Source organism: Haemaphysalis longicornis, unplaced genomic scaffold, assembly GCF_048455015.1.
Source record: "Haemaphysalis longicornis isolate Haplotype H1 unplaced genomic scaffold, Haemaphysalis longicornis Haplotype H1 scaffold_6, whole genome shotgun sequence".
Taxonomy (NCBI): Eukaryota; Metazoa; Arthropoda; class Arachnida; order Ixodida; family Ixodidae; genus Haemaphysalis; species Haemaphysalis longicornis.
The window spans coordinates 50,792,663-50,803,733 of record NW_027526407.1 but is presented as its reverse complement, the minus strand read 5'-3'; the positions used below and the strand labels follow the sequence as shown (position 1 = coordinate 50,803,733).

The following is an 11,071-nucleotide window of genomic DNA, read 5'->3' as shown; positions in this document are numbered from 1 at the left end:
TTAAGTTAACTGGGACTTAAGCGTCAAATTTAATGGCGCTTGAGTGAAGTTTACTGGGACTTGAGCTTCAAATTTAACACCTCTTGAATTAAGTTACCTGGGACTTGAGTTCAAATTTAATGGGGCTTGATATAGGTTAACCTGGAATTGAGCTTCAATTTAATGGCGCTTGAATTAGGTTAACTGGGACTTGAGCTTCAAATGTAATTGCGCTTGAGTTAAGTTAACCGGGACTTGAGCTTCAAATTTAATGGCGCTTGAAATAAGTTAGCTGGTACTTGAGCTTCAATTAAAATGACGCTTGCATTAAAGGGACACTGAAGTGATTTGTAAACGTTGCGGGATTACTAGCAGAGATTTTATTCCGGAGTCCACAGACCACGATTCGACCACTCTGAGTGCGTTTACGCGAATTTATTTAGTAGAAAAATCAATTCGAAAATGCTGTCCTCCTCTCTGCATCCTCGCCTACATTCCGTTGCGTTTTCGTCTGACGTCAGGAGGAGATGACTTGGCTTGACTGCGCTACTGCACGGCTCGCCGACCTTCCGACAGAGTCAGTCGACCCAGCGTTTATGATACAGCGTTTAGTCCGCCGGCCGCCGACGGGTCGTCACAATTCGTTTGCTCAGTTGAAACTAAGCCACGACACGTTTGTGAATGGAAGAATGCGCGTTTGTTTAGATTGTGCACTGTATCAAGCTCCAAGTCCAGGTCGCCCCACACAAGCGCTGCACAAGCGCACATGCGACGCTCCGCTGACTGGTACGCTAGTAGGAAAATATAAGGCCACTTGAAGGCGGGAGAAGAGGCAGCAAAGTCAATATAGCTACTAAGGAAATAAAATGATACTTTTACCGTACAGCGTAAAACTCGGGAGCACGAAGCACTTTTTTGCGCTGCGAGAACAAGCACCGCGGTCAGCAGCCCGACCACACATCTGCGAACACTTTTCTGTCTAAGAAATACAATAGCTAGAGGTGAGATATTGTGGAAATTTGGGGGACGCTTACTGCACGAGCGCTATACAACAAATAGTCACCTAAGCTGCTTAAAATGCTAAAGCTAAATAAAAGTGTAAACTGGTTATTTAGTAAATTTTGTAAACTGATTATATTCATTATATTTGCATCGTCGTCAGCGCTGGCCCGTGGCCGAGTGGTCTCGAGCGCTACGTATGCTATTTTGCAGGTCAGAAGTTCGAATACCCGAGGGTTCTTTTTTGTAAGCTGATTTTTTTCCGTTTTCGGCCGATGTTTTCTATACCGAATTCACCATGTTTGGGCTGTAACGTTCACTGCTCCACGAGCGAGTTCGCAGAATGCACTCAGACAGACATTGACGCGCTAGCGAGTTCTCGTTGGCGTGCTGTTGCCATAAGCACCGACTGCTTGCGGGCAGTTTGGCACAGGCCAGAATAAGGAGACCCTTGGCCTAGTTCGAACATGATTTTTACGAAACAGGCATGAGTAAGGCAAGTTACAAATATGGGGGAAAATCGCATGGCATTTGAGCGTCTGCGGTGACGCGGAGGGCGTTCATCCACGTGTAGGCCTCCGCTAATGATTGCTACGATTTCAAGCCCCAAGCCGTCCTGGGAGGCTTATCTTAGGCATTTTACAGCCGACAACGTGGCAGAAGCATGGTATGATGACTACTGGGATATCGAGAATGCCCATCACATAACGTCGGATGTCAAGAATGTTGTGTTACACAACCGAAACCGAAACTTGTTTGAATGCTAATCGTGGGCATCGTCCAATCACTGTGCACCTCCTCCCGTCGTCACTGAGTTTAGTTGGTGTGGCCGTCGCAGACCGCGCATGGTAGTTTTTCTTCTTTCTAGCTTTATGAAATAATTACCGACTTTTCAACCGGATAAACGATGAAAAAATGTGTTAATTTGAGCCAGTCTACGCAGTGCAAGCAAAAACGGGAGCTTGATAAATTCACTTCAGTGTCCCTTTAAGCTAACTGTGACTTGAGCTTCAAATTCTATGGCACTTGAAATAATTTACCCGGGACTTGAGCTTCAAATCGAATGACGCTTGAATTAAGTTACCTCGGACTTCAGCTTCAAATTGAATGGGGCTTGAATTAAGTTAACTGGGACTTGAGCTTCAAATAGAATTGCACCTGGATTAGGCTGACAGCACTTGAGTTCTAAATTGAAGGGCACTTGGCTTATAACAGATCACGATGAATTACCATCATAAATCGGCTTGTATACATTGCAAACACCTGGGCGAATATGCGCGACCTTGCGGCGTCGTCGAGAACAATATTCTACTTATGAACAACCAGCTGTAGTACCCGGCTATACCCAGTTAGAGGAAGTGACAGCTGGGCTAGTTGGTATTGCATTTGGGACGTCATTATGGTAGCGCACTTACACACGGACACTAAGAAAAAAGACGACAAACCACAGCGCTGACTCATAACTGTTTTTTAATTAGAACAGACACTCATTTAAATACTACAATCTAAACCCGTGACAACACATCGCACATGCGTGACAATCCATCGCGTTATTTCAAAAACGTGGCAGGCACAAACACACTGTGTGGATGAATGCGCGTGTTTTATATTTACGCTAGAAAGAAATTTAAGAATTCAAACTCACTTTCATGTAAATGAAGCGAAGCAATACTGCAAGTTGGGCTAGTTGGTGCATAATATCGAAAAACTTCAAAGCGCACAAAAAAAAAAAAAAAACGGGACAAAGAGGAGCGGCAAAGAGGAGCGCCTCTTTGTCCCCATTTTTTGAGCGCTTTGAAGTTTTTCAATGAAGCGAAGGCACGCTAAAGCACCACACCACATTTTTCTCTATCATTATCTGCCTCGATAATCTCGCGTCACCTGGTATTATCTGTGCACAGGGACAAGTTGACACGCGAGATTATCGAGACATATAATATAAGAAAATAGAGGTAGTGGTGCTTTATTATGGCTTCGCTTCATCTACATAAAAGTGAGTTTGAATTTTTAAATCGCCCTCTACCGTAAATATAAAACATGCGCATTCATCCACATGGTGCCTTTGTGCCTGCCACGTTTTGGAAATAACATGATGGATTGTGACGTATTGCGATTTGTTGTGACACCGGTTGAAGTTGTAGTATTTGAATGTGTGTTTGTTCTAATCAAAAATCAGTTGTGAGTCAGCGCTGTGACTTCTAGTCTCTTTTCTTAGTGCCCGTGTTTAAGTGCGCTACCATCAAGAGGTTCCAAATTCGCAGGTAGGTCAACTATGCTGATCACACTAATGGGTATAACGCGTGTTGAGTTATTTCTTGTCATAATTAGTTAGTTCGCCATGGAGTTGTGAACAATAACTCCCGTTTTCTGTCAGCACATGGGCACCTGCCGGAGGTATATTTTTATGGGAAACGGCTGGAACTCGTGTTTTATGGGAGATGTCATGAAACAAATTGTACCAAGATAGTGTGCTCAAACGACTGCTTACCGATGTGAAGTGTTATCTAAGTAGGTGTGGTGGATAACCATCAGTCACAATGTTATAATAAATAACATCGGCTCCAAAAATGAGCATGTGGTTACAGAAAGACCCAGAAGATGACGCGTGGCATTCGCACACGGGAAAATTGAACTCGGCTGCCCTTCCTGAGAAGGGTAATTAGTAAAACTCCCGCTCCCTTCCTTATATGTTTGTTTATACCTGAAATTGGTTTTTGGACATTTGTACGGGCATCATTTGCAGGAAAAAAATGAATGAGGTATACAACGGGCTAAATAGTTAGGGGGAAATCCGTAGTATCACGTAATGCTCCCGAAATACTCATTCTCTGACTAGGCGTCTATTATAGAAAAATCTTACAAATCAATTTTTTAGACATTTGTATGGGTTACCTGTGGCAACAAATTTGTTGAATATCTTAACGGGTCTGCGATAAGAACAGAAAAATGAGAAAACAATATTTAAGGACTTTTCACGACCTCAGGGGTGTAATTTAAACAAAAGAAAACAGCAATACTGAACTCATACATCATACTAGAAATGTACTGATGAAATGGGAAGCCTCTACAAGCAGCAGTTTGGCTGGGCGATGACATCACCGGTTATTCCTGTTCGGCCCGTCAGAGTTGTAACTTAAAAAAAAATTGCGCCATTTTAGCGTTGTCGCAGGTCCAAATCCTTAAAATCGGTGTGTGCAGTTGCATGAGCAACATTTATTAGAAAAAGTGAATTGGATATATCAATCAGTGAAACATATATTACGAAATCTTTAAAAACACCCAATCCGCTCGGAAATGCCGATTCGCACCACCAGTGTTGGTTAGGGCAAAACTCTAAAACTCCTGTTTAGAGATTCTTACGGGCTAAATATATAAGCGAAAACCACATCTCAACAGCCAAGCAAGATAATCACAAATTTGCGAGAACACAATTTGCCTCTTTTCCTATGTTAAAGGTGTAATTTCCGAAAATCCCGCGTTAGTTAGCCCCAGTGATGGAAATTTCTCCCGAAATTTCAAGTCTCTATGTTTAGCACTTTGGCTGGGCGTCGATGAATGAGTCAGTAATTCAGCCAGTGGATCCGGCAATTCTTTTTATAGCAATGGCATTCGACCGGACAGGGTCCTCAGAGCAGGTGCCTTGAAGGTGCGTTTGTGCGGCAGATATTCTTAAAGTGGTTGTGGATACAAAATACAGCGTTAGTTAATTTGAAATAACTAGGCTTTAGTATCTGATTCAGCTGCAGTCCTTCCACGAGCGACATTGTTTAACTACAAAAACGCAAGGAGTATTGAAAAACTCAAATTTACCGCCAGAGTGACGTGTTATGGGAAGGAGTGACGTCCTATGGACCAGCAGTAAAAACAAAATTTTGAATGTGTTAACGGTGCAAGAGCATACAAATGATGAGATAAACGGAACTAGACGCAGCACTACCATCGCCATATCATGTGTCTGTGAAGGTTTATATCGGTGGCCGAAAATCGCACGAACAAGATTCTGTGACGTCAGAGATAAGTTGCCGGAAAGTGGTTAGGGAGTCGGCACGTCTTTCCATGTTTTATTTATTACACCCGTTATTTGTTCGAAGTTTGCGATAAAATTTGTATCATTGTTATCGGGCAAAGCAGTCTTTCTAATAAACCAAACCTCTGTTTTGTCTTAACGACGCGTCCCTGGCGGACTTCTTTTCTGCAGGATCTCAATCCACGCGTCTCTTTCCTGAGCAATAGCCTGCTGATATCACGGTTGGGCTGGCCGCATGCACGTTTTATTTACACATCTCGTACTGGAAAGCTCACGTTCCTCACCAGCTCGTTGTCTGCCTCCCAGTGCAGCGGCTTCGCTTTTTCCTCTTCGACACATTAAGCTCAGTAGCGTCAAACGCAACAATATAACACGCTAATGCAATGTTGGAAGCCCCCGCGCCAGAGCTCGCTTAGCAACTTTTGTCTTTCAACCAGACAGAAAGGCGAAATCCACTGTTTTGCTCCTCGCAGCGTTGAAACTGCTCTCACCGTTGTAAGTCCTGGCGTGGTAACACCACCTAGGTCACAAAGCTGCACACCTTAGACGGTAGCCATCTTATCTCCGTCTTGCGAACGGGTGGATAAGCCGAATTTTGTAACCACTCCAAACGTTCGGTGACATCATCACCCGGTGACGTATACATGCCCTCCGCGGGCCCGCGACGTGTAACGAGGCTTTCTTCAGGTATAGGTGTGTTGGGCACGGGATGCCGAGCGGCTCATTCGAATTCCGGAGAGACGACGGAGACACGATTGCGCAACCGGCGGCGCTCGTGCTCTCCATTTTGGTTTTCTCAAGATCAATGACGCCTCAAGGACGCGCCGTAAGGTAGCAGTCGTACGTGCGACCAGCGTACTCTCTTGCATTTTAAAATATTCACCCTGATAGGACTCTACTGCCACCGCCTCTGACCAGAAACAATAAAGCGAAAATGAGAGGGTTCTCCCGGCTACGAAAAGCACAGTGGAGACTGTCTACTAGCTCACGCTATGGCTTGCGTAAATGCGCCAATCCGCATTCCTCGGGCAGCGACCGGAGGAGAATATACATTTAAGCCGGATCCGATATGCCCACTGTGACAAAATTTGAGCCTGTTACGCATTCCCCCTCTCTCAAACGTTCTTTTTTCTCTTTCGGCTTCCGTGTCTGCTCCGCTGAGACTGACTATAAAAGGATGTCCACTGCTGGTCCCGCTTCAGCAGTCGCCGGTTTGCCCACGCTGCCACCGCCATGGTAAGACGCAAACTTTCTTCGGGTCAGCTCCATCCGAGAGAGTTCCTAAAGCATTGTATCCCGATCTAAGCACTTAAGAGGCAAACACAGAGGAAAACGACCCGTGTCGCTGTCTTAGTATTGTCCGAAAAGGCGCACAATTTCAAATGTGACTACCCAAGGGGTATTCTTTTCTATCTCTCAGTGAATTGCTCTCAGGGAACGCCAGCCAGATTTGCAGTACTTATATCATCTGCCACGCTAAAACGTTAAGAGAAACCATTTGAGCAAGCTTGTTCTGCTGGGCGAAAATTCAGATCAAATAAGACTGGTATTATCTGTTCGAATCGACATAGGGGTGCCGATTAAACGGCAGACGAAGCAACCGTACCCGAAATCTGGCTTGTTCTAAAAATGTGTGGAATAGGGCTTGAGAAACGTCTGCTGTAATGTTGCTGTGTAAGGTGCAGAGCGTGGTTGTAATTAAACTCTATCTATTCCAGTTCCGTGCCTGCGTTCTTCTCGCTCTGGCCAGCAGTGCCCTTGCTGGCTACCTCCACGGTGGCTACCCTGGTTACGGCCTTGGTGGCGGCGCTGGCCTGACCAGCTACGGTCTTAGCCATGGCGTTGGCTACTCCGGCCTCACCGGCTTCGGCGTCGGCCACGGCCTTGCCTACGGTCCCGCCGCCAGCTACGCCGTTGCTGCCCCAGCCGCTGCTCGCTACGTGTCCGCCTACCAGACTGCTCCGGCCGTGACCACCGTCCACGCTGCCCCAGCTGTTGCCACCTACGCTGCCGCTCCAGCTGTGTCCCGAGTCACCACCTACCAGTCTGCCCCGGCTGTCACCACCTACCAGTCTGCCCCAGTCGTGGCTGCTGCCCCAGCTGTTGCCACCTACGCTGCCGCTCCAGCTGTGTCCCGAGTCACCACCTACCAGTCTGCCCCGGCTGTCACCACCTACCAGTCTGCCCCAGTCGTGGCTGCTGCCCCAGCTGTCACCACCTACGCTGCCGCTCCAGCTGTCTCTAAGGTCTCCACCACCTACCACAGCGCCCCAGCTGTCGCCACCTACGCTGCTGCCCCAGTCGCTACCGTGGCTGCCGCTCCAGCCCGCTTCACCACCTTCCAGTCTGCCCCGGCTGTGTCCCGTGTCACCACCTACCAGCAGGCCCCAGCCGTCACCAAGGTCTTCCAGTCTGCCCCAGTTGTTTCTGCCGCCCCAGCTGTGGCCACCTACGCTTCTGCCCCAGCCGTGTCTCGCGTCACCACCTACCAGTCTGCCCCAGCCGTCACTAGCTACGCTGCCCCAGCCGTGACCAAGGTCTACCAGCCCGCCGTGGCCACCGTCCAGGCTGCCCCAGCTGTGTCTCGCATCACCACCTACCAGTCCGCCCCAGCCGTGTCCCGAGTGACCAGCTACGGCCTTGGTCACGGTGTTGGCCTCACTAGCTACGGTCTTGGCCACGGTGTCGGCTACTCCGGTCTCACCGGCTTCGGCGTCGGCCACGGACTCGCCTACGCCCCAGCCGCCAGTTACGCTGTTGCTGCCCCAGCCGTTTCCCGCTACGTGTCCGCCTACCAGGCTGCTCCCGCCGTCTCCACCACCTACCACGCTGCCCCAGCTGTCGCCACCGTCCAGGCTGCCCCAGCTGTGTCTCGCGTCACCACCTACCAGTCCGCTCCAGTGGTGGCCCCAGCCGTCTCCACCACCTACCACGCTGCCCCAGCTGTCGCCACCGTCCAGGCTGCCCCAGCTGTCTCCCGCGTCACCACTTACCAGTCTGCCCCAGTGGTATCCGCTGCTCCGGCTGCCGTCGCCACTTACGCTGCTGCCCCAGCTGTCACTAAGGTCTACCAGTCCGCCCCAGCGGTTTCCCGAGTGACCAGCTACGGCCTTGGTCACGGTGTTGGCCTCACTAGCTTCGGCCTTGGCCACGGTGTCGGCTACTCCGGTCTCACCGGCTTCGGCGTCGGCCACGGACTCGCCTACGCTCCATCCGCCAGCTACGCCGTCGCTGCCCCAGCCGTTGCCCGCTATGTCTCCGCCTACCAGGCTGCTCCCGCCGTGACTACCGTCCATGCTGCACCAGCCGTCTCCACCACCTACCACGCCGCCCCAGCTGTCGCCACCGTCCAGGCTGCCCCAGCTGTGTCTCGCGTCACCACCTACCAGTCCGCCCCAGTCGTGGCTGCTGCCCCAGCTGTCTCCACCACCTACCACGCTGCCCCTGCTGTGACTGCCACCTACGCTGCCGCCCCAGCCGTGGCCACCGTTGCCCACGCCGTTCCCGCTGTTGCCACCACCACCGTCCACCACGCTGCCCCAGCTGTGGCTACCGTCGCCCAGGCCACCCCAGCCTTTGCCACCTTCCAGGCCGCTCCTGCTTACGGCTACGGCATTGGCAACGTCGGCTACGGCGTCGGCCACTACGGCTTCGGCCATGGCCTCGGCGCCTACGGCCTGAACTACGGCTACGGCCTTGGCTCTCCCTTGGACTACAGCACCCTTCTCCGCAAGAGGAAGTGTGAGTATGAGGTCATAATGTGGCCGTCAAATTCTACTGCAGATTGTTTAGAAGGAGTCGAACTGATTTGTGCTCTTTTCTATTTCTTTTTTACAGAGGATGTTTCACTGTACAAATTACATCGAACAAGCAAGGGAAGGAAGAGGGGACCTTCATTGTCAACTCGTCTCAGTCATTGTCAAATAAATTTCGATATGTGCGAAGCGAATCTGTGTCAACCTGATTATACTATAGACCACACTTTAATATTAATGTAAAGATGGAGCATGACTTGTATACCGAGCGTCAAAAGTTTCCGGGACGCGAATTGGAAAATCGCGGCCAATTTCTGTGCTGTCTCATGGTTCAGCATTTGGTCCTTCTTCCTAACTGAAGCATCGAACGTAGAAGGCTAGTCCACATACGCAAATCAGGAGCGGAGACCACAGCAGAAAAATCGCCTTCTATTTCCAAAATCGTGTCCCGGAAACGTTTTACGCCGGGTGTATGATCAAAGAATTGCCATCAATTATAAACGACGTGTGGACACATATAACACAGAGCAATGCTAAAAGCAAAGGGGATTATTTCCGCTAAAATGGCTTTTTTATGTAACTAACTACGGTTACAAATCACAACTTCCGAAATACTACGGGGTCCAATTTAAACGACTGCTTATTACATCACTTCCCATCATAATCTTTTGTATAGACAGGAGAAATGTCTATTCAGTTGAATAACTACGCTGCCGTTCCGGCTTCTATGGCAGTAGCGTTGAAATGTTTGAGCCTGCCGTTCAAATTCAAAAGGCCCAAGTTGCGCCTTATGCTAAAAGGACATGGTTAAAAGCCGCTTGAAAAAGTGGTCTGCTGGAGCGTCTAAGAAGTGCCGCGCCACATTCGTCCAGCTTCATCTCCGCACCATTTGCTTCTGCAAAACCACGAAGAAAGTCGTGGAGGTTGATTGAAGGCATGCCGTTGCTTGCGAGCGACACAAGCTCGAACAATAGAAGAGAAAGGAAGGAAAGGAACTGCGGCAAAAATGCTAACAAGGATGTGTTCGTAATAGTGCACGCATGAAAAAAATGTCCGACTCTGTCTAGAAGTGTTATCCAATAATATCGCGTTTCATTATTAAGGTGCTAGAAATGACCCTTGAACACGAGTGCGCAAAACGAAATAGCCTTCCGGCCTTGTAAATCTAATCAACTGCTTATTTTTTGCCCTTGAATTCAATCCTGTGCCTTTCTAATTATACCCCCGCTATCAATCAATCTCGTTCTCGTAACTCAAACGTTCAAGAATAAAAAACAACGTGGTCATTTATTTATTTATTTATTTATTTATTTATTTATTTATTTATTTATTTATTTATTTAATACATACTGCCAGCCACCTCTTGGTGGCCAAGGCAGGAGTGATACAAACTTGCATACTTGCAGCCGCGCTACACAGTACAGTTCACGGTACAGAATAAAATCACCACGTAACAGGCTTGCGTGGGACATGTATGCTCGGGTTACAGGAGCAACAGAAGTGCGGTATCGAAATACAATCCAACTTTTGTTCCTAACACGAAGTGGAAAACCATGATAAGAGTAATTGAAACTGCACATGTGACCAGACAGCTTTTAGTACAAACAGGCAGTGGCAAAGAATGCGTTGGGCGCTGCAATGCTGGTGACGCAACGGGGTAGTTCATTCCAATCGGAAATCGTTCGTGGAAAGAAGGCATATGGCCGAGAATTTGTTTTTGTAAGCGGCATCACTATGTTTTATTATGCTTGTTCCGAGTTTTTCGGGATGTATTGCACTGCATGTATGCGTTAAAGGCGAGTCCTGAATGTCCATTGACTTTGTTATGCAGGAGTTTTATGCGATGTAGCTTTCTACGGAACTCTAATGTGGGAAGACCGGATCTATTACGGAGTTCAGTGACTGAAACGTGTCTACTGTACGCGTGGTAAATAAACCGAAGGGATTTATTTTGGATTCGTTCAAGCAAGTGTTTTTCTGTTTGTCTGTGAGGATCCCATACAACGTCAGCAGATTCCAACAATGGGCGTACCAATGAAGTGTAAGCGACTAGTTTTGTTTTGCTGGTACAGTGTCTCATGCGATGCCTTAAGAACTACAATTGCCGTAGTGCTGCTGATGTTATACCTTCGATATGCGTTTTTTAGCTCAAATTAGAAGTGATTGTAAGTTCAAGGTATTTGTACTGGTTAACGGTTGTTATAGCAGTGTTGTTTAATATGTAAGTGAATTCCGAGGGTTTTTTTTTACGTGGTATGGTCATCTTGACGCACTTTGCTATGTTCAGGCTCATTTTCCAGGAGTTACACCA

The 11,071-nt window shown here is 48.2% G+C and overlaps 1 protein-coding gene across 2 annotated transcripts; it reads left to right on the top strand.

Annotated features, from left to right (window-relative positions):
* Nucleotides 1-6,154: 6,154 nt before the first annotated feature.
* Nucleotides 6,155-8,954, top strand: LOC144142635 (uncharacterized). 2 transcript variants are annotated; one of them, XM_077674282.1, is made up of 4 exons: nucleotides 6,155-6,241; nucleotides 6,724-7,542; nucleotides 8,071-8,746; nucleotides 8,843-8,954. In XM_077674282.1, coding segments are annotated over exons 1-4 (1,500 nt in total). In that variant the 5' UTR covers nucleotides 6,155-6,238; the 3' UTR covers nucleotides 8,845-8,954. The 2 variants fall into 2 exon arrangements, with proteins under 2 accessions (XP_077530408.1, XP_077530409.1); XM_077674283.1 differs by having other exon boundaries at nucleotides 6,724-8,010; nucleotides 8,275-8,746.
* The last annotated feature ends 2,117 nt before the right edge of the window (nucleotides 8,955-11,071 follow it).

Bases quoted from the DNA above. Each gene is read 5' to 3' on its own strand.
- LOC144142635 (XM_077674283.1), top strand. The intron at 8,011-8,274 runs GTGGTATCCGCT...TCCGCCTACCAG, and splicing joins CCACTTACCAGTCTGCCCCA to GCTGCTCCCGCCGTGACTAC.